At 35.0% G+C, this 25,147-nt stretch overlaps 1 protein-coding gene across 1 annotated transcript in view; it reads right to left on the bottom strand.

The window, feature by feature from the left end:
- The window catches only part of tow (target of wingless), a 57,467-nt gene continuing 32,320 nt past the window's right edge, over positions 1-25,147 (bottom strand). Inside the window, exons 2-4 of the mRNA XM_068772701.1 lie at positions 2,322-2,445; positions 2,021-2,078; positions 1-1,936 (exon numbers count right to left, since the gene is read on the bottom strand). Of these exons, the coding sequence (XP_068628802.1) occupies positions 407-1,936; positions 2,021-2,078; positions 2,322-2,445 (1,712 nt within the window). The 3' untranslated portion in view covers positions 1-406. The remainder of the gene's footprint in view (positions 1,937-2,020; positions 2,079-2,321; positions 2,446-25,147) is intronic.

Here is a 25,147-nt window from a genome sequence, read left to right as displayed (position 1 = left end):
TTTAAATTGAATTTAATAATACTTACGTTTATTAATACATCGCAAATTACAAATCATAACGTATCCGATGATACAGAAAACATGCATTTTGTTCTCCTGTAGAAATTGTGAGAAATAATAAATAATATATTCTTTTAAATTCTGGAAGTGACTTGAGTGTCATCGTTGCAATAAATAAATAAGTACTATAGTTAAAGGAAAGATCACAGCATAGTTCGCAGCGGCAGCAGTGATATCTTCTGTTACAATAACTACATCGACAAGACCAACAGTACACCGATTGAAATGAAATCGCTCCAAAGTCACGTAACGAATAAGCAGTCGGAATCTAACGTCACTATACTTTACACAGTCGTCGCGTCGACGCTACGTACATTTAGAAAATCTACATAATTACAAACTTTCACTAAGAATCTAGACTTTTCGAGTTCTTCAGCGATCTCAGTGACGGCGACGGTTTAGCCTTCTTGCCCTTGTCCGGCGGGTTGGGGACGCAGTCGCCGGAGGGCCCGCTGAACACGGAGGTCTTGGAGCTGGGCGCGCTGTTCCCGGGCGAGACGCCGCTGTCCGTGCTGACGGACGCCGGGCTGGGGCTGTCGCTGGCGCTGTTGCACACGCTAAGCTCTTGCCCCGGCACCGACACTATCTGTCCGACCTGCTTATGTCGCACTAGATTTATACTTTGGCACACATTCTTCACGTCACCGTCGCTCGCTTCTTTCTTGTGGTACCTAGTCAGAGTTCCCGCCGAGCCCGCCGAATGCGGACGGTACAGCGGGTAGAATTGAGATTGTGGATAGTACTGCATCTCAGGCGGCACTTGTCCTGGAACCCATGGGTTCATGGTGGACACCACTGGGGGCATGTGTGTCCACATTGGCATTTGAACCATGTGCGTACCATCCGGTAGAGGTTTGAAGCCCGGCGCTACCGGCATTGGTCTAACGACACCGACGGGCGTGGGCGCGCTGTGAGGTCTGAGAGCCGGGTGGCCGTATTGGGCCGCGAATTCCTCACCTTCAAACATTCTCGGTGTCTGTGTATAGTCCACGTTAGGAAAAATAGTATGGGGTCCTCTTTGTAAATACGAGTACATCTGCTGCTGGGCCTGTTTCATCGCCACGTACTGCTGCAAGTGTATGGCGGTTTGCTGACGTTGCTGCGCCAGGTCTTGTGAGAAACCGGCCGTTGTGTTGCCGTGGATGTAATAGATAGGCGACTGATTGGGTTGCGTCACCGGCGGCGGCTTTTGCACGTTGTTGTATTTGTTGTCGATGACGTTATTTTGCGGGTCTTGATATTCTTCCGGAGGCGCTATAAACTTGGGCGGCGATGGCGGCGTCACTTGCTGAGATTTAGGGTAACTGATTATTTGGGCGATGTACGGTTGTTGTCCTTTGGCAGAATGTGCGGGGCTATGACTTTGGAATGTTGGATTGTACGTAATTTGTGAGGTTTCCGGGCTTATTTCGCATTCTGCTTCTTTTTGGTTAATTCTTTGGTGTTCGTTTGTTTCCGTCTTTTTGGTTTTTTGACTATAAGGCGCAACTTTGGGATTACTTTTCCAGTTGGCACCCGCACTTTGAGGTCTTTTTACCGGTGACTTAGAAGGGTCATGCCAGTTATCTCCGTTGATCGGTCGGGGTTCAGGTGGATGCTGAGATTGCGCGCTGTGAGATCTTCTTGGGGGCGGAGACATGCCTTCTGGGACGTGCTGCTGTCTATAACACCTTCTTACCGCACCGGGGCTGTTCTGGCGTTCAGGCGGTTGGGGCATTGGCCTCGCAATCCGTCTTCTTGCCGGCGTCGGAGGACTGGGCTGCGTTTGAGAAGATTGCGTGGACTGCGACGCGGATCTCCACTTCTCTATTAATATGCGACGTCGTTCTTGCTCCAAGCGTACTTCTGTTTCACTAGACGAATCGTAGTCCTTTCCCTAGCAAAAATATTTACATTACTACACACTGACTACTAAATTAATTTATTGCAAAATATATAACTAATTATTAAATAATAATACCTTCTCGATTTTCTCGTCCAACATTTTAAAGAAATCCTGTTGGCTGGCTGACACCTCACTGAAAAGAAGTTTCCGTGATCATTCGTGTCTTAATTGTTAAGCTTTCGGGTGATGCTTATCATGAAATTCAGGATTAAAAAACAAATTATACAAAATTATGTGACTTAAACTATTTAATTTTAATTATAAATGATTAAAACGAAGTTTATGACCTGAATTCCGTGCAATTTTTAAATGTAACCTAAGTAATAACATTATCCCCGGCATAAGACGATAGGCATGACAAGTTAAATGTACGTACATGGTCGGTGGATGCGCCGAAAGGGGTAGGATGTTCTGGCTGGGTTCGGTCTCTTCTTCAGTCTCGTCTGCCGGCGCCGCAGCCGCGCTGCCTTCCTCCTCGTCGGCTTCCTTGTCTGCTGCGCCTGAACACAAGCAAGAATATTTTGTGAGGATATGAAAGTCACCTTTGTCATTTATTAAGTGATTTTTTGTGATCTAGCAAAATCAGGTTAAGAATCTGCCGTTTGTTCGACGTAGGCCTAGATTCAGCTATAATTCATCTAAAACTTTTCATAGATCACTTCCAAAATTTAGCAAGTATGGGTGGACCCTTGCGGCTAAATTTTTACCATATTACCAAAACTCCAAAAAATGTGGGAATTTATTAGTTAATTAATTGTTTGTGTTATAAGTGGATGTCAAAAAGTAAAGTTGACCAAACAAAAAAGTGATTTATCATTTTCTACTGTACGCCTGTACCCGTATTGTGAACGGCGACGGCGCTGCAAGACTCGACACGTTGTATTTGACATGAAATATGCAAGTTTCTACAAGTAACTCCGGCTGAACTTCTTAGAATATTATCTATATGTAGGTAACATTGATGAGTCAATATTTCAGTTCCTCATTGTCCAAATTAGAAAGATTACAATTTTTTGTCATGCCAACGTAAATCCCCATCAAGTCTGTCATGGACCTCTAGGGTCCCCACGGGCTATTTTGGGAAATAAAGATTTAAGAGAAAGATGTGCGAATATTCAAAGACAAAAAGGGACAATAAATGGACGAAAATCAATTAATTAATTGTCCATTAAACTCCAGTTTACCGTCACAATGTACTAAGTGCTCGTGCAATTCGCGAATTTAATTGAACGCAAAGAGAAATATAGAATTGTGTTCAACAATATGCAAAGTAAGTTTTTTAATATTCACATGTTGATAGACAGGACAATTATTGTCTGCCGGCGCAGAAAATTGTTTGCTGTACACACACGCGCGTGTTACTGTTTCAAACAATAATTAATCATTGAATTTGTTGGATCGTAAAAAGATATTCATTTGGAATTATTTGTATGCGAATGTGAAGTATTAAACATAGCACGTCAAATATTTTAGTCCCAAACAGAAAATAGGATATCGATAGATAAACGAAAGTAACCGAAGTGGCAACTAGAAGTGGCAGTGTGAAGGCCACATAGAATAGATGGTTCGTGGTCCTCTAGCCATCATAAAATTCTCTTTTGTAGACAATTGTCTATGATTTTACAATACAAATTAATCTAATATATCTTGATAATCGTGTAATAAATTTAAGAAGTTAAAACAAAAATTATTCAAATTAGACTAAATGATTTAAAACGATACTAAATATGGTGTACGAATCATCCTACTACTGTATTTAAGAATGTTAAAGTGATCACAAAAAGGGCTTATCTAAGGTCAAAATGTGTTTGTAAACCTTATGGCTAAGGTGAAGAATCTGATTCTAGCTTCCGTCAAATTGAGCTCTTCTGGGATTCTTTTCATGATGTCTATAAGCTGTTATTCAATATGATTCTGAAATGTTTTGTTCATATTATTTTCAGAGAAGCAATTACGAGTAGCGATGATGCATGGTTATTTAAACAGAGCTTGCACTATATCGGGTATCGAATCCAGGACTTTTGGACTTATTCGATTGCAAGCGTTAAAATATTAAATTTAATAATCTTTACTTCATATGCTAGAATGTACATAGTTAAATAATAGTAAAGAAAAAATTACAATGGACGGTTTTATCACACGAGTCAATTTCTTCTAGACAACATATGGAAACAGTGGAAGCATAAATAGCGGGCAGCGGTCTTTACTTATATCTTTACTCATATGTATTTGGTATGGACAAAAATTTACATTTTCAGGCAGCATATAGATACCAATTCGAAGATACCAGTCATCGTTTCGAGAGAGAAGTGAGAAATACTAGTAAGGGATTCTATATATACAAGATCGAGGGATTTAGGCTAAGACAACAACAGCCCTTCCGAAACTTACAATCTAAGCAACGGTCTACTCAGAACTTAAATGAAACGTGCTATCTAAATTAATCTTAGTAAAGTACATTGTAAAGGATAATTGGTTATACGAAAATAAATCTTCTACTACTAATTTCTACGAAAATAAAATCTTTAAAGAGAAGCTTATTTGTCTGCAAAAAGTTTTAACGCTTTTACACATATTTCTAATCATCCTATCTCTATGACCACTCTGATATATGAGAAATGAATTTATCTTTTCTATTAGACTGCGGCAGGCATATAATTTCAGGCAATACAAAGTCCACACGGGCAATTTTTAATTTTATTACGTAGTAATACGAATTTTGATATCGCTTTCTCTTACTATATTATCATTACGTTATTAATTATTTCCGAAACCATTGGTTTTTTACATAGGGTGTACTATACATTAATTGACATCTAATGAGCAATGTATTCGTATATTTAAAGCTTTTACACACCAATAACAATTCAACCTATGTAATAATATATGCTCTTTTCAAATCAGGAGAACAAACATTCAACGGTACCTTAAGGACATTAAGCGAGAATGCAAGTTTTTAAACTATGAAAATAAGCCAGGAAAAACTTTTCTCAGACTCTTCATGAAAAGAAATAAAGATGTAACAACAAGGACATCCCAAAATCTCACGTCTTCAAGAGCGTCTGTGACAACCGCTAATATAAGAGAATGGTTTAATAAAGTAAAAAGCAAATTAGAGGAAAAGGGTATTAATGTAATGTAATTACAAGCATAGAAGAGACGACGAAAACCAGTAAAACGAGAGACCTGTACAATGTGCCAGAAATACTTTACTATAACTATGATTGAAAAATTGCAAAAAACTTATTAAGTACTTACTTACATATTTTTCATTCTTTTTATAAAAGAAATAAACTTTACTTCTTTCTTTCTTTCTTTTTTTTCATACTTACTTACTCATTAAGTGGTATAACACGTGACACATGTGTTAATAAACAAAGATTAACGAGGTGGGCAACTACTAGCTAGGAAGTGGCCATCTATTGAATTTTTTGTGGCCATATACTAGTTTTCGTTTTTTTTTCTTTCTTAAAAAAATCTGCTAAATTTCTTTCGCTTGAAGTTATTTGTTAATAAGTTCCTAATAAAATGGAGTTCAAACTATTACATAACATTTTAATTAAGTAAATTTAATTATATTCAACCTAGGAATGTCTACAAATGGAATGGAACTGCGTTAAGTGGCCATCTACTAGCGTTTTTACCCTAAGTGGTTCGATGGAATATTGTTAGTATAATTTTGGTACTTTGTCTAAACCTGTACACGTTTGTGAGCTACCTTTATATTTATGTTTGTAAAACAAAATGTTATGTCCAGTTAAAACGGAACTGTTTGTAACAAACTTTATTGAAACGAGTAATTAACATGTCCGAGAAGTTTCCGCGGTCCCTAATTAAAGTGTCATTTCCCTCGCCAAGAGTGACTGCGGTCGAACGTCGTCTATATCTCTGAGACAGGGCAACCCCACGCGGCCCTATCTCTTAATTGGACTGATGGGTTATATTCGAGATAAAAGTTTTAACTGACTACGCTGTGAATTATCTCGATTCCACAAAATGGCGTCGACCCTACACTACTGTTTTCGAATCGGACAGACGCTGTTATCTCTATATTTAAAGTGTTTAAAGAAGAAAAAATAGAGAAAAGTAAAGATTCATCATGATTTCAGTCATAGGGTGACATAGGCCTCCCGCATAGATTTGAAAAAGGACCGGATGGAAGCGGTCGGCACCCAGCGTAGAGTAAGAAGAAGCTGGTTTCAGACCTTGTTAAGGAACGAGGTACAATTGCTTACACATCATTATAATATCAAACATTCGAACGATATACAATGTGATCATCTACTTCACAGGTAATGCTCAGTGACCGCATCTTTTTGTTTATTTGTTATTGATCTCCTTCCTCCTTCTGAGGGCTTTGCTAAGACAAGTCAAAACCAAAAAAATTTTTTTGAGCTTTCTAGTATTCTTCAGCATCCATAGAAGAGAAGGATTGGGATGTTGGATGTTTTTAAGTTATGGTTTAAAAGTTTAAGTGTTGTTTAAGTCTATAGATGTATACTACAAGAAGTAGGCCTCTTTCTTCTAGTGGGGCATCACTTGGTAGTCGGGTTCGCGAAGTCAGTATGGTATAGTAGTACGCAAAGGACGCTGCTGCGCATCTTGTGGAAACTTGCTTGTGTGCAATTGGAAACCTATATAATTAATGCACAAAGTGTGAATTATATAAGATTGTATCCCGGGAATCGCATCTGCGACCGTCGATCGCACATCTTAGACCTCTACCGCTGGACTACCGCCTTGCAAAGATACTGGTGCTGCAAAGGTGCTTCAAAGGTGCTTCGGAATAACATTCGCAACGATGGGGATATAAAAAAGCGCGGCGTAATTTGTTAACTCGCGTGTGGAAGCGGCTTGTCTTAAAGTGATAAGGGCTAGTCATGTTTTTATTTATTTATTTGTAATATGTTTTATAACATATTATTTTTTTGTATATATGCTCTATTCATATGTATATATGTTTATGTATATGTGTTTTGCACACGTGAACTACACGTTATTTATACTTCAACTGTTTCCATACTATGATTGTCTGGAAGAAATTGCCTCGTGTGAAATTACATGTAAGTTTTTCTTTACTATTACGAAACTATATACATATTTTCTAGAGTGTACAATAAAGAATATTAAAAAGGCAAATATAATCCTGCGCAGAATATTTTATCAGAGAACTCCGTGATATTCATTGTTATAGGCGCATCAGGCCTATTTACTATAAGATCAATGCCCTTGTCGGTATTCTTTAGTAAAATTGGACATTAAAAAAGAGAAATATATATACAAAGAAATATATATTTACCAGATATGTTGTAGAGTAGACTAACTGTGTAACATCTTAGTATGAGATGTTCATCAAGCAGTAAATTGCAAAACTCAGATTTGTATAAACTCGCGAATTTACTTAACCTAACCTAACTTTATCTGCTGATTCGTAATGCAGTGTGAGAATTTTTATATTTTCTTTTACCGTAAAATATTCTTTTATTCATATTACTTACCAGATAGGTTCTTTAACAGTAATAATTTGTGTATATCACGACAAGGACGTCAAGAAACCTCAATTTGATACAAACTAGATTTAGTTTGTACAGCCTTATACAAGGAACTTTAACTAAATAACTAAATTCTATTCTGAAAAGAATCCACAATGAACTAAAACGGGAGTGCTTTTCGTAGTCGCATTTATAATATTCTTAACACAATATTATAGCAATTATTTTTTCCAAATTTATTATCGCTTAAAAGTGTTTCAAATTATAATAGGATTATATAAATAACAAAATATAATAGGATTAGGTTACAAGTTTCTGTTTAATTAACTTAAATATATTACAAGATAATTTAGAGACATAACTTGAGATTGTGTTGTAAAACACAACACAGTTGCCAACAAAAGAGCTAGTAAGCTTATAAAATCTAGAGAAAGGTATAATAAGTTTATTTTTATTTTTGATGCTATGTTTAATTGCTATTCTCTTACGCAATTCCTAACTCCCTTTTGCTTGACAGAGAAAGGAATAAGCTGCGACTCCTAATCCTTTCATTCAGTCTAACGACTCACAGATTTTATTTGACGTATGTTATCAAAACAATGGAAGCGCTTTTGTACACCATTATAGCTACGACGTAGGCTTTGTGCATGAACGACTTAGGTAAAGTAGGACTTTTCCACTAGTCATTATAAAATTACTCACTGGAAATAATATTTAGCACGGCCTTACAATACTTTAATATATGTGCGACGGGTTACTGTTGTATATTTTCCAAAGGTCGTATTATCTGTCAAAATCGAGCAGCGCTTTGATTTTAGTGTCTACAGCGCTCTGTTCCAAATTAATTCTTTATTTTTCTCAAAAATCGATTTTTTTGAATTTTTATTTTCTTCGTGTCGTCTTCTTCGTCACAAAAGCGCACCTTTCTTGAGCTATAATATAAGCAATTCCTCACTTTTTAAAATTTTCACGTAGAAAACGACTCGGGATTCGTAACACACACGTCTTATCGAGACGGGAGCTACGCGCGATATACTGAAGAAGGGGTAAGTATAGTGACTGTAGGTAGAAGAAATGTTCTTTTTGTACTAACTGAAATGAAACTGTTGTGTGAAGTATACCGCATGGCTGTTCGATACAAAACTCTTTTGAAAAAAAAAAACATGTTGTTTATACACCTGCGGTAATAAGACCACGAAGGGAGGTTCCCGTAGTCGCGTGGAGATATGTGACTCGTGGAGACGTTTGTTCATTGCTATTTCGGTGTTACTTAAAGTACATTGTCTACCATTAAGATGAATACTCTCGCTTTGTTTAAATCGGGTGATTGCATGAAGCTTGAAGTGTGGTACAACGGCATAGTGTAACCTCCACAGTAAAGTTCTTCGGTTGCAGATGAGGACCTTTAGTGTTTTCTTTCTAATAATAGTAGTTTTACGCAACTTTTCTTGACTAATCACGCCTAGTTATGTTAATAATTACACTTATAGGTGAAGATTACTTTTATTATGTAAAAAAAATGTGCGACAATTCATAAAAAACTTAACGAGTTCTTGCGGCTTCTAAATTTCCACGCCGAAATAAAACAGGCGGCTACCCTCAGTTTATTGTTGTTGTAAAACAGGCGAACAAATTAGTTAATTGACAGTCTTGTATAAGAGGATTTACAACCGCTTTACGCACGAAGTCTATAATTATAAGTGAGAGTTTTCTCTGCTTCTATACTTTTTTTTGTAAATATTTTATTAAACAGTAAGATATAAAATAACTCAATATGATATTAAACGGTCGTTTTACTATGCAAAAACAAACTTTTTAATTTTTTGTTATCGATCATTGAACGTTCATTTCTCTCGTTTCCATCCAAAGGTCTGTCTGGCAAAGATCGCCTGGAGCGATAAGAACGCCTCTCGTACCTGTATATAAATCTTTTCTTTTTTTTTAGTTATTGTCTGTCATTTTGTTACATTTCCTTTTTGTTTTTTTAAAAAGTAGTGTTTATAATTAAAAGTAGAAATAAATAAATAAAAGGATTAATACTTTAGTTTATCGAATGGGTTTCTAAACATTAATAAACTAAACCAACAGTTGCAAAAAAAAATATTAATATATAGTGCCCTCTTTTACGAAATAGTAAATTAAGCCAATTTTATAATTGAGTTTTTTCCTGCTGCTTCTTCCCTACTATAACATATTGTAAAGCAGAGTAGAGTCAAACATAAAATATATAAAAAAAAATAATAAGTTGACGATCAATAAAAGTTCTGTTGAAAGTTCCAATGTTGAACAAATCAATTTTATGTTTTATCTTAATCTTTCCATAGATTTCCAATAGCCGAAGGTCGCCTGCTTGCGGGGAGTGTTTATTTTATGTTTTAATGTTTACTTACGTCATAATTGGGATCAACAAAGAGATTATAACAGCGAAATCTTTTTTTTTAGGCTCGTCAAGAGGGAGCAACATTCTGGTTGATGAAGAACTCCATTGAATTGTAAGCAGGCCTTGAACCTGTTAAGTGGGTGGTCAGACCCAAAACCGTAACCGACACCTTTCACAAGACACTAGACATTATCCTCATAATTTTAGTCATAAGACGTCCACAGCCGGACAGGCCTCTTTCAGAGATTTCCAATACACCAGTTTTCCAACGACCTTAACGTTTTAAAGACCCGTACCAAAGTTACCTGTCTACCTTGCGGGTGGACACCTTGCGATGCCTTATGGGTAATATCCTTTCCATGGCCCGTTGAGCGACTGAGTTTCCAAACGAGGCTCAGAAAAACAGACAGCATTTATGTAAGTCATCATTGATAAAACACATTGGTAAGTTTCTTAGACGGTAAGACATAATATTTTTTTTCCAGATTATTGAGGTATTTTATAATGCCACAATTTACTTTGGAACCCGCTACCGCCAATATAAACAGCGATATCGTTTGTTGTTATATTAGCATTTTACGTAAAAGACACGAAATCCGGTAAGGAAATCCAAAGCATGTAAAATAGATTAAACTAGTCGTTGCGACTCGCAGACGGATTCCCAGCGGAAGAGTCGTCTATCCGCTGCAGACAGGCGATTTTCCCGATCCAATGGCTCGCTTAATAATTCGGAAATGACAGCGATTTTACCATTGCGCGGATGCTGAGCGAAAATACTTCTCAGTTCTTATTATTTATGCAAGAAAAAGCTTGGTGAACATGGGAAGACTTCGATACCATAACAATAGCTAAGATGTAGCACAAATAGCTCATATAAATTATACAAATGGAATACTTTTCCATGATCTGTAAATTCGTATTTCATCAAAAGGCCAGTAATCGTACTGATTAGGTTCAGAAAGTTTTTTTTAAATATTTATTTGAATCTAGTCCAATGTATGCATAACGATACACACAATTTTAAGTTTATTTTTTCTTTGAAATTCACAATTTTAATATGAAAATTTTAATGTGTAATGAATTAAATTCGTATTTACATTACATTGCTAATATAAAACGAGTGAAAGTTCTGCATATCGTTAGGTAAAATTCCAATTCATTTCGATTGAAAAAGATATACACAACCCTCGCTATCTGCATGATACTATATTGCGCATAATTTTCTAATACACTCTTTAGTGCGAGGACCTATTAGAACCCATAGGACGGATATACTTGCTAATTAAAAGCAGAAAAGCGAGTCATATCAAGAGTATTGAATAACAAGTACTAGCTACGGACCTACAGAATGTACAAGGACCTCATTAATGGCAGCAGCGAAGTTATAACAAACGATCTTGCTCTGCCCTGTTGAACAAAGTTTTACGGTGTTTTATAACTGTATATTATTTACGCTACAAGAAGTCTTTATATAAACATTTATTCTATTCAAGTCTAGTTTTAATAAGCGAACATTTTTAATTAGTACATACGTTGATGTTACAAAGTTTTTATTCTTGTAATGGGGACGGGTACCGGCATGAGGAGATACGACTTCAACAGTTACAGATACAAAGATAGTAATTTATTTGCGTACAAAGAGGGAGCTAGGAAGCAGAGATGAACCCATAATGCACTACTAAGGAAACAAATATCTGTACAAGTTATTTATGTAACCGGCCAGCGTACAAATAATAATGCATGGGGGAAGGAAGTATCGCCTCCTTTCTAGGCGATGACTAACTGTACCCATCATTCCTAGGAATCGTCAGAAAAGTGGTGCAAACTGCAATAAAAGTAAACTAGACTCAGGAATAAAAAAAGTGTCAGGTACTCGTAAAAGTATAAAGACAAGTATTTAAAGTAAGATTAAAAAAAAGTTGTAACAGGGTGCCAAATAGTAAAATAAAAAAATAAATTTAAGTGAATATATATTCTGTGATAAAAAATATCTGTGATAATTAATGTAAAACAGACTGTGATCTAGGAATGTACATGAAAGAAGGAAGAAGATCTGCAAGCGAGGAATGAAAACCCAAGTGAAGCGTAAAAGGAATGAATGAAAGATAAAGTGAAGAACGAAAGAGAATATAGAAGAATAATAAAATAAAAACTGAAAAACTAACTTAACTCGAATTTGTAACGTAACGTATAAAAATTAATAACGCGATGTAAAATACAACTAGCGCCATCTATTGCCAAAGTACGTCTTGTATTAGCATCCTTTGTTACAATCTTCGATATTCAGGTTACATTAATGGGACTTATTTTTCTACTGACAAGCAATACACAACACGTGTGGATAATAAATGCAGTTAGCGTTAAAAATGTTATGAATCACAATTGTCCGCTGGTTTAGCCAAGCTCTTTAAACATTCGAATCTTTCCTAATTAGCTTTTGTCTTCAAAAGTATGTCTCTAACTTGTCATTGTGAAATTACTTTTCTATGAAGTACCGTTTTCATCGGTAGCAATGATTATTCACAGCAATCTTAAAGCGAATAGACAGAAAATATTGGCATATATATTTGCTGTTCGCATCTACCAGGAGAATAACTGACTAACTAGTGGATATACAGAATAATTATTTGGTACAATAGTTCACTTAGGTACAATGGTTTATAGGAATAGGTCTTTTGCTGTCAATAAATATATAGTACACTCTATACAAAAAGCTATAGTTACAGAAATTATAAGTAATGTAATTATAATACAATAAGAAAAAGCGTTTTTAAAATTCGAATAACTACATATTAAAATAATTATAGTTTACTATTTGTACCTGCAGACTTACTGCTAGAAGTTATTGTCTTATCGCTTTCCAATAAGATTAAATTTAAATTTCTTGCTGATAATTGAGTTACAAATTCCTCCTTTTAAAGGTTTTTAGCCTATCACCATGTATATAAACATATCTACTAAATGTAGATGAATTTTGCGAGAGGCTGTCGGGGTTACATAACATCGCAGCATTTATTTTTGTCACATGACACTAGCGCACAAGCTTTATTGTTCCGGTTTGAAAGACGTCGTAGCATGTAAGAATATTGGGCTAATGAGACCGTAGCTTGTCTCGAGGTGGCCCTTAGAGACTAGAAGAAACTCTTTTGTACTCTGCATAGTATTTTATGTAGTTTCGAGTTCAAATATTGTAAAACTAGTTCGTACCGATCTTTGGGGTTGGCCTATGGATTGCACTAAGCGCCTGCTATAACTAATGACGCCACACGTGATAAAAGTACGAGAGATGACACTAAAAAAAGTTTATCAAAAATTAAACTAAGAATCAACTTATAGATTATTTACAATTTTTAAAATTTCTCGTTGGCAATCTATACATGGTTGCATCCTATGAAACAACTGTCAGAAGCATTGGGTGAACTTCTCTGTCTCAAGGTGTATTAAAATGATTCATGATTTTTTTTGTATATTTAAGAATATATGAGAGTCACATGGTGCAAGGTTAGGCCAGTGAGAAAGATGGCTCAATAAATCCAAACCAGGAAATGCTATGACTCGATGTTTTCATGGTAGAGGACTCGGCTGCGAGCACGAAATTTCCGAACTTTTATCAAAACAATAGGGAAATAAATTGTAGTGTAACACTAATGCAGTTTTGTTATTGACAGGAACAATCGTCATTCTCCCTACGTTCTTAATTTTCACAAACAGTTCTCTTAAATTTAAAACTAATGTGAAGAACCAGGTTTCGTAATATGCGGCAATATCAAATGCAACATTGCCCACGAATTTTAATATCATTTCACGGTTGATCCCGTTATTGAATAACGACTGAAGATGACTGAAGTCTCTTTTCAGACACGTAGTGTACATGTATTAGAAAACTTAGCTACTCCATATTATCTAGTTGGTTATACTGAAAGTTTTTATAAGTGGCCAGTGTATTAATGAATGAATAATAACCTCTTTCTCGAAGTTGGACTTACCAAGCTATTTAATAAGACAAGTATATATAAAAGGACGACTTTTAGGGGAACCTATGACTTGCAGTGACCGTCTACCGGCTGAAAAGAAGAAGATGGATCTATGATACGAATAGATGTGGTATCCATCTAGCGTGTCAGGCTAATGAAGCTGTGCTTGCATTCTATTTTGTTTTATACAATGGTAGAAAGTCATGTGGGTAACCTTTTTAGTGGTTTTATTTTTGTTACTATGTGCCGTATTAAAATAATTTATCGCTCTTCATCTCAAGAAATCGTTAATTGTGTTTGCCTTTCTATTCATGTACTTAGTCTTGTTACGTACCACCAGCAATCTAATAATATAAGAACCACAGTCGATTTATGACTATCAATGAATAAATAATAAAAATTGTGACATCAAATGAGGTAGACTGTGGTTGGATTTTTATAGTAGTATATGATCAAGGAATATTTTCACAGGAAATAAAAATACTTCGAAGGTAGAAAAAAGTTTCGTCGATTGTACAAAAGCAATAAACACTCCCGACGACATCCAGCGACTGGGATTTGCGACGACTCGCAAATATTATTCCTCTTTCAATTCCACTAGGCTGATGGAGATATCATAAAGAAATGTTTACGTGTCACCTTGATATATATGCGACGGATAACGTAGGCATGTTCCAGATTTCCGAGATTAAATCAGATATGACTTTTCACGTGGTGCCTTCGGCAATATTAACGAAGAAGTTTTTTTTTTCTAATTTTCGAAATATTACTTTAATATAAAAATTGCAGTTGTAAAAGCTTTAATGGTTTAAATGTTATATATAGTTAGAAAAAGCGTATTTGAATTACTATATATCAAAATAAATTATTGTTTATTTTCTGTCACTGCAGACTTTATATTGCTGGAAATATTTGGCCATTCCAGTAGAAAAAATAAAATAACTTAACATATTTCAAAGCATTAAAGCATTATCCTGACAAAGCACCTATACATTTACCCCTATAGTTTTAAAAATAAATCAATCAGTCTATATTATTATCCAGTTCAGTATATAGATGATTTAAAAATAATAAAAATTTACTTTAGTAATTTCAATGAAGTTTGTGATATTGTAAAAGTAAAATTACAGTGAAAAATATTTAAATATGGAGCTTTATTTTGTCTAAATAAGAAGTTTAGTGTTTTAAAATTTAAAGTGTTAAATTTGTTTTGTAAATGAACCTCCAGAGATTCAGGTTTCGTAGTTCTTAATTCAGAATTTCACTTTTATTTTCTTTGCGCAAAATAAATCCTGCGTAAGTACAGATTAGTATTTAAAGCTTTGAGATCTTTTTTAATTTAAAATTTTGTGCATTTGTCTGCGCCGAGTTTATTAAACTTAGTGTCAGTGGCAAAACGAATTTTAAATCTTTTCCGATTTTATTATTTTCATAATCCTTTCATTATTCGGCAGGGGAGTTCAAGTAATGTAAGTTCTTTGACTTTGCCATGCCCTTTAGAAATGTGTTTATATTTATATTGTTATATAGGGGATTACATAGAATCAGCTTCATCGTCTATAGATGCCAACGACCCTTTCTATGTCCTCGGTCCACCTAGTGGTAGATCTATCCACACTATGTAAGGAAAGGACCAATATTTAGCCACTTTCGCACACAGAGTGGCACTAAACGGTGTAACATAAGTCCTGAAGATGCCCCGTGGGGGGTGAAACACGAGTTGAGTGATTTAACGGTGGCAGTTGTGTAATTCGCATTGTTTGCCGCATACGCATTTATCAGCGGACTGGCGGGCGGTGCACTTTGTTGCACGACTACCACTGCATGTGCGGAAGTGGCTAAATATTTGTCCTTTTCTAACTTATGATGGACTTTCGCAAGGTAACGCCTGATTCCATTAAATATCCACACTATGTCTACCAGGTCACACACCTTACGGCCACAGCGACCGTTGGTAGAAAAAGCGATTTGCCTCACCCACTCCAATATCAGACGAGTTATTGTTCGATCTACACCGATGACCTTACTTCTTTTGTGGATCTCATTTTAGATTCGATCTCGCATCGAAGCTTCGAGAATAGCTCTCACTAATATATAAAATACAAACGTTTGTTATAAAACAGTGTCATGTCGAGAACTATATATAGCAAACAATGACATTATACCTTTTTTTAAAGTTTTTACCTTGAGACGTAAGAAAGAATGTTTCGTTAAGTATTTATTAGGTCGAGAAAAAAAATATTTTCACAAATAGTATACACTAATTTGTGATTTTTTTTAAAGAGTAATGTAACTGAACCATTTTTGAAAAGTTCGTAACTCTTAAGATCATTTTCTTCGAAGACATCTATCTATCTAGGTAGATAGGAAACCGACAACGAGCGCACGACGTCCGCCCACGAAGTAGAAATATGGCTTTGTTAAGGTCATCGGAAGACGCTGCTTTCAACCAATCCTGTTGGAAAGCAAGAGGTAGAGGTGTGAGTAGTGGACGTCTTACGACTGAAAGTATAATGATGATATTACGAGAGTGGACTAAAGAAATGATCAAGAAGGGTAATGGTTAAAGGTAAGGTTTTCCAAAGAATGTTGCAACGATTTCTCTATAGTAGAATTTTTTTTTATTAAGTCTAATTTGTATTGCAAGTGTTTTTTTACATATTTATTTTTTGCTTTTACTAAACGCAGACAGTTGGGAGAGGGTTGCCGCTATTTGATACGGATCTTTCTTCTCCCAGCTGCGAGGCACGACAGCGTTTTATAATATTTTACAATTTTTCTTACACAATTTTCTCTTATGGGTAAATACAGCTAAAATTTATACATATTAACAATACAATTTGGAATACTCAATTATATATTAGTTGCTACATTATTGTATTTCAAGTCTAGTAGAAATCTTAAAAAACTTATCCATTTATAAATTATTTTCTTAATTAATTTATACTCCTAAATTTTTTAATATTTATATGGTTTATCGCATAACGTACTCTGAATGTAAAGTAATAAATCATTTATTTAACATCTGATAAGTCTCTTGTGCAAACGTCAGCGCTAAAGGCTTCGTGATCAATAATAATTAACGGCATTACAGTTTTTCATTCGGTGCTTACAAAATTAAAGTGGCATTTACGACTCGTTAATTGTTCTTTTATTCGCTATAACGTCTCTCTACGCAAGTAGTTATTCGGCAATGTTTGAGGACGAAGGCCTTTTACCAATGTAATACGTGTACACATTGGTCAAAGACCGCCGGTGATGATATATGGATCCAAAACCTGGTCACTTATGACGGGTCTCAAAATAATGCTCAAGGTCACTCAGAGAGTAAGAGGGCTAAGCTCGGAGTTTCGCTGCGAGATTGAATCAGAAATAAGGAGATTCGTAGAAGAATCAAGATCACTGATGTTGCTCGAAGAATTGCTTGTATGAAATGACAGTGGGCGAGGCACATTGCTCGTGCAACAGATGGCCGTTAGGGCTGAAAGGTTCTCGAGTGGTGACCACGACCTGGTAGACGCTGTATGGATAGGCTCCTCACTAGGTAGACCGACGTCATAGTAAAAGTCACGGGAAGTCGCTGGATGCAGGCATCGCAAGTCGATCGTAGCGATTTTTGGGGGAGGCTTATGCCTTAGGACGCCTCTCGGACGGCTCCCATCAAGAAGATTACACACAAGGTGACAAGATACGCCCAAGCAATAAGGCTCACTGAATAGCAACTACCAGGAGGTAGTTGCAAGAAGAACAACAAGACACCGACGCCGACTCCAACACCACCATCGAAGGAGAAAAGCAGCAGCAGCAACACAGCAAGTCTCTCGCAGTGCGCCGAAGCGCCGGGAGCCGGCGACTAGTATAGAATTTCTTATTAGCCTTAGACGGGAGTCCGCGGGCTAAAAAAGAATAAGAAGAATTTTTTCCACAACTATCGCATTGTTCTTAGTTTAGCCTGTTTAAAAAATAAGTTATAACAGGTGGGTGAACATTAGATAAATATTTACTGCGTTACTGTAACTTGACAGTAACTACTGTGCGAAACGTAAATTCACATAATAGCATTAGATTGGGAAAGCCAAGTAAATGCGAAAGTCAATTTGCGCGCGTTGTAATCGTATTCAGTTTCAGCGACACGTCTAATCGCAGGCGGTTAGCTGGAATCCTTGGGATTTGTTTAAAATAGAACCTAATTAGCTTTAATCGCAGGCTGCTTAATTGGATCGATTGAAATCGAGACCTTGGGGTGTATAGTCGAACAGATTAAGTTTATATATACTTTTTAATTACTAGAATGTATAATTTGGTTCTTATACAGGTTGATTAGTTATAGGTGTGAAAGATTTAATTAAAGTATAAAATGTTTTTCAGCCAAAAGCTTCAAAGCCACCTATCTCCAATCTCCCTGTATATAATTATCACTATGAATAATGTGACATTAATAATTTTTTTCTATTAGAATGCGACAGGAACTTCTGACAGTACAAAGCCAGTAGGGACAGGTAGTAAACAAATAAGTATTAGTAATAAATGATACAAATTATAGTAAATAATAATTATTTCTTATCCGAAATTTTAAAATGTTTTTCCTTATTTTATCATTATAATATTATTTATTATTTCTGAAACCATTTTAAGCTTTACATCTACAACTAACCAATCTGTACATTGAGTGAAATAGGCCTGCATTTTATCTATATATAACCGAGAAAAACAAACCAAACAGTTTAGAATTTTGCTTTGTTATTGCACTGGTTTCAAGGTATTTATATTTGTAACAAGATTAAAATCATGCAATGTTGTAACATAGAGGAACTTCCATCCACTAGGTGGTCATGCGATCTGTTGAAGGTTGTCGAATGGCGCTGGAGACAGGCGGCACCCAAATGTTTCGGGTTCCGAATTAATGCAAGAGGCCTTTGTACAGCAGTGGCCATGGGTCGTATTCATCTATAGAAATAAATAAAATCGGATCGTCTGTTCCTAGTATTAATAAATCCTTTTTACTACATGCATTTGAATATTATACATATTCAAATGCATGTAGTAAAAAGCGTACGATAAATATACCAAAATTACATATTTTAAATTTTTGTTTGTCTGTCTGGTTGTTCCAGCTAATCTCTGAAAAGACTGGACCAATTTTAACGTGACTTATGCTTGCAGTTAGCTTATATATTAAGGTATAACTTAGGCTACTTTTCTGTTCGAAAAAATCTAGTTATATAAGAATGTATAATTTATTATAATGACATCGACAGAAATAACTTCGAGGCGCGTGCAACGGGCGGGGTAAAGCTAGTATAGAATATATCTGTCATAAGTCAGTATATACAATGTGAAGCTTGTAAAATTGCTGAGCTCACTAGACGTGCGGTCTTCAAGTTTCAACCTGACTCCGCATACGTAGCACTACGTTAGTTTTTCTATTTTAAAAATCTTTATTCTTCAAGGTTGTGCCGAGGCACTTATAAACTTTCACATCAAATTTAAATGGCTTTTTCTTTATACCATTAGTGGATATATTTTTATGTAAAAATAAACTTAGATACGTGTATTACAAACTAATAATGTTTAATTTTTTTATATGACAACCATAATTCTGTTAAATATAACATCTCGTAATATAGGCCATGGTTTATAAAGCTGCTCGCACAAGGAGTAGTATCTCCCGCTCGTTAAATACAAAGTTATTGTGTTACCAGTCATTCCTTTTCCGCTGTGAGTAACGACCTCACCTCCGCTTCTAGTTAAAGACTACAATTAGTCTGAGAAATTACAGCACCGCGTTTCCGAGACGAGTATTATCAATACGAATGTTCTCTGATCATTAAGACAGCTTCGAAGATTTATGAAAGCGTCTAATTTGTACAAAAGTCGTAATTTACATGTTACATTAATTAGAAAATTTGGTACAGAGAGTGTATCATAAATATCTAACCTGAACAATGCATACGTTGAGACAGCTGTTTTTTTAATAGCATTATCGTCTGCTGCGAGATTAGCGATGAGTAGATCTGCGGAAGAACCAAAGTCCGACGTAGTTCGAAAAATTGCTAGTGTGAAGCGGCACTAAAACCCTGTAAAGAACTTTTCGGCCACAAAGGCTTTATGGGTAAAGGTTGTATGGGTACATCTTGGAATTACCTTCAGAATTATGAAGAATTATAAATCTGCAGAAGAACCAAGGTTTCCAACGTAACGAAGAATTGTTCTTCAGAAGTGACAGTAGGTGTGGCACTCCGCCCGTGCAGCTGATGGTCATTGGGTCCGAAAGGATGTGTAGGTAGTACCTTTGGGGCGGCCTACGCTTTACACTGGGCTTCCATTAGCTAACATGATGATAATAGTCCTAGAGCAGAGTTCCCCAAACTTTTTTGTGTCGTAGACCCCTTGCCATGTTTTTCCGTGTTGGGTAGATTTCTACTTACCTGATATTGATTTCCTGTAAATTTTTAACTGTAGTGAAGTTTAGTGTTAAAAACTTAAAGCATAAACACATGTTAATTTATACATTTATTAAATGAATTTAAATTAAAACTACTCAAAATAAAATTTTGTATCTGTTATGAAAAATATACGTAACATTAAATAAACTATAAATAAAATAACATAAAATATATACTCCATAGGTACTTTTATAAATAATGTAAATGTTTTGATATTATAAGATAGTACGATGTAAGTAAATAGGTACTATCAGTGTATGTGTTGAGGTCCACTATCGTGAACATTTTCATTTCATGGACCCCCAAATTTTTTTTTTCGCTGACGAAGACCCCTTGCAGGTTGTCATAGACCCCTAGGGGTCGATATAGACTACTTTGGGAATCACTGTCCTAGAGGAACTGTGGTTCCCAGAACCATTCACTCAAGTAAAGGAAGATCACCGATGGTTTTTTTTTAGTAAAAAGGCATCCTAGATAAATTTCAAACATCTGGAATTTTTCAAAATACTATTATTTGTAAATGGTATGGATAGCAGACTTATGTGATCTTTATCAGAAACATAGCTATTATAAATATTTTCGTAACTCTGTAATCCTTCTACTTGAAGTTGTAGACATTACGCATGCAATATAAGACGGTTAAATCCACAGACTAAATTAAACAAAATGAAAACTTCTTTTCTAAATAGTAATTATTGTTTGAAGTTATCGTTTGTTTTTAATTTTAGTTTCATCTTCGCAATATAAGCTTAAATTTAAATTACACCTGCAAATTAGTTTAGTTATTAATTCTTTTACTCATTTTTTTTTTGCTTTCTCTGTTTCTTTATTCTTTCTACGGCAAGTGCGGTTCAAGTTAGTTTGATGTTTTAATTTATTATTATTATTAATTATACTTTATTTATTATAAATAAATATAAGTCTATGTATTCTACATACATGTGTAAGTATGTTTGAATAAATGTATGTTTTGTCTATGCATATGCACGTTATATACCCATTATTTATCGCTCTACTGTTTCCCTACTAAGGTCGTCTGTAAAAAATTGCTTCGTGTGATAAGACCACCCATTGTACTTTTGTCTTTACTATTATGCAACTATGTATATATTTTTTAGCGTGTACAATACAGAGTATACAAATAAATAAGGCAAGGTTATTTTTGTTTACCGCTTACCATCTTGTCGACGAGTTATATGTACATAAACATGTAATTATAATATAGTTGTCATTTATCTCACTGAATCATATACACAACATTCTGCTTAAGAATATTAATTAAAATTATCAGTTAAACTGAACTCACACGGATGTAAATACAGAGTGATTCCTGTAAAAGCTTGAAACGGGTAAATGTGTGGCGCAGTAGCTGTCATTAATGTACAACGTATCCAAAAGGAGTTCCAGAAATAAAAAATAACGTAATGTTTATATAGTAAGAAAACGCGTCTTCAAAATTCGTATTACAACGTATCAAAATTGATTATTGTTTGTTATCCCTGCATACTTTGTCATAAAAGAGTTATTGGACTGTCACATTCCAATAGAGTTTCAGAATGATCACTATATAAAGGATGATCGAAAGTAGGCGTAAAACATATTAAACTTATTGACTGATAAATTTGTACATTCTTCCTTTTAAAACCAACCAATCACCCTGTATTTTAATTAGTTTTTCTTTTATTTTGTGATTTATTATTATAGTTATGACTAAGAATGACATTTTAAAGGAAATGTTAAGAAAGTTTGACAAACGTAAACTTAAAAAAAATCTTTTAATGTGTAAAGAAATTTTAATGTCTTGATTAGGTTTGGAAATGAATTATTCTAATTACTATACAAGGTGGAAATATAGCTCCATCATAAATGTAAATGCTTTGAAATTTATGATGTAGATATTTAGATATTTTGTATTGCTTGTTGATAAAAATTTACCTAGACATTTGGTGCAATTTTTACAAATTAAGGATCGTTCACATTATGATATTACTTTAGCTCCATTTGTTATTAAGATCATTTTAAACTTATTTTGTTATAAGCTTTACGTAAATAAGACAAAGTGGAAATAAATCTTCATCAAAAATGTCAATGCTTTGAAATTTATGATAAAGATATTTTCTATCCCTTGTTGATATCTAATTCTCAATACGATTGGTACCATTTGTTAAAATTAAAGAATGTTTAGATTGTGACATTACTTTTGCGCCTTCTGTTATTAAGAACATTCAAGACTGATTTTAAATCACATTCGAAATCCACGTAGTATTTTAAGTTGAAGGATGCTATCATAGGTTAACCAAAATAGATTCTGGTTTTATTCAAATCGAACTTATAGCATTCTTCTCACGGCGTAAACAACAGACAATTATAAATAACGAAAAGGGGAATGTCGTTTTAGCTCTTAGATACTCACTGCAAGGCTTAGGTCTTGGGAGTGCCAAAAGTATCAATGGGGGGATATACCATCATCAACGCCATTGGCACGTACAAGACATTGCTGCCTATCATCTGGAATCTTGTTTGTAAACAGTGAACATACAAGTAATGTATCCCGGGAAACGAACCCGAGACGCATTTGCGTTTGTAATATGAATACATAATTAAAATCAATTTAAAAAAGCGTGTCAATATTTCATAAATTAATTTTGATCGCATACGGTTTTTTTTTTGTCCGACGCACGCTAGTTACCATGACAGCTCCTAGACTTGTTAAACTGTTGCGACATTATATGTATTAATAAATCATATTTTGATTGAACATGTCACGGAGTAGCGATAGTAAACATGGCTTGATAATTTAAATCCCATTCTATGTCTCGGTTTGACGTATGGAAGAAATTATAACTGGCAGCTTGTGTATTTTGTTTTTATATTCTATTTGTTTTGTTTAATGGCTTTGAAATTAATGGCGGCGAAATTATTGACGTCTTTATTTGTTTTATTTAATAGTATTAGATCCGTAACGATTATTATCTCTTTATATTTATAAAATAAAACTGATACAGCTTAATGTTTTTTTTAAAGGAATATTAAATAAAGTTTCTGTACGATCCCATCTGATGTCATTTCGTGAGGGTAGTAAGATGTTATCCCCTATTTGTCAGTTGTCACGTGCCATCCCTTGGTAAATGAATTAACTTTTAGGTAGGGGAGAATTTACGAAATTGCAATCTCTAGCGAAAAAAGAAAAACATGGGTTGCAAAGTTAAATAAAATATGATAATAATCGTATTATTCGAGACCTAATCCCGTTCTGGCATTTACAGGTACGTGCAGTACCGTGCCGCATACAGTCGGTACGGGCATAGAATGAAAATACGTCCTTATAAAGAAACCGGAACTCGCACGGATTACAAAATTAAATTGATTGGGCTGTGGCTTTCATCTACCTTTCTCTGCTTGAAAACGTTTAAAACGGTGTATTTTTAAATTGTATTGTCTTGATTAGGTGGCTAAAGTAGCTGCTTTTAATCCTAAGTATTACAATTAATGACACTTTTATTTGCAATATTCCTATAAGTTAAAATAAGTAGTTTTATTTAAAAAACAAAAATATCAAGTCATATAAAAGTAATATATCGTTCTCGATCAGGAACGAGTAGATCGTGGAAATTATCAAGTAGAAATAGAGCCCGCAGAAAAGACGGTGGCCTAGGCCTTATTGGTTCAGGAGCGGAGAACACGGATCGGTGCAGTGTAGAATGCCCTCGGAATACTCTGGATGCAGATTGCTTCGAATCAGTCTTATTGGAAATCTATAGAGAAGCCTATGTCCAGTAGTGGAAGTCTTTCGACTGAAATGATAACAATGATGAAGTAACTTAATCATTGAGTGTATATTTAAAGATACGATTGTATCAACACTAGATGTGTTTCGTCATATAACAGACATCTCTTCACACGAGTTTATTATGAAAGATATAAACGAAGAAATATTTCGATGAATTTATTTTATATCAGAAGTGACATTGTCTAGACTACGTATAAGTCAATACAAATACGGTGGATAAATATCGGTTATTATTCAAAGAAATCCCAATGTCGTTTATTTTTAGACTTTGTGTACATAAATAAAGACAGTTGCGTGCAAATACTATTGAAATAAGTAAAACCTTGATATTAGTGAATTAACCTTTGTGGTAAGCTTTGTAATATACTTTTGGGCTAATGAAGAAAACATAGTCTATGTCCTTACAACTTTCTTGTTAATTATTAATGCATTTGGACGTTACGGAAATTTTCAAAAGAATTGTTTTAAGATGTATTCAAAAAGAGCTAAGCTAAGGTATCTCTGGCAATAATATTCGATCCGATCTGATAAAAAAATCATGTAACGGCCTGAATAAAGACACCCGAAAAATTTATGTGAAATAGATGTTTCTATCTTAGTTAATAAATCTTTCCTTCTTCTTGTCTTTATGTCTGCGCCAGTTGAACATTATTGATTCCACTGTTATCGTCATTATCGTCCGACAAAAGGTGAAGAGTCGACTTTATCAAGGTCGAAAGACACTGAATGCACGCCGCTTCTAACTGATCCTATAAAAAATGTATGAGGGAGGTTTAAATCCAGCAGTGAACATATTACAGCTGAAATGTTGATGATATTTTCGGACGGGACTGATTCATTTATTAAAAATGCCGTTATTCGTTACAGTAAGAAACATTCAAATAAAACCAACTTATTCAATAGGGTATACAAAAGCTAATACGTTAGATCGGAGCGTTTGACACGTGATCCTTATCACGGGCAAAGTGACTCGGTCGTGCCTGTCGCGTCCCCCGCGGACTTAAACTGAACACCTGGGCTCTACAAATTGCCTATTCCTGTGCATTTAGTGGGCGTGACTTTACAAACGAATGTATTTTGTTACGTTATAATAATTTGTATATATGATATAACTTGTTAC

This window comes from Battus philenor, unplaced genomic scaffold (genome assembly GCF_028537555.1).
Source record: "Battus philenor isolate CCGP_79_NKW_IND1 unplaced genomic scaffold, ilBatPhil1.0.hap1 SCAF_5, whole genome shotgun sequence".
NCBI classification, from domain to species: Eukaryota; Metazoa; Arthropoda; class Insecta; order Lepidoptera; family Papilionidae; genus Battus; species Battus philenor.
Note: the sequence above shows the minus strand (reverse complement) of the source record. Positions and strands in the feature narration are given on the sequence as shown.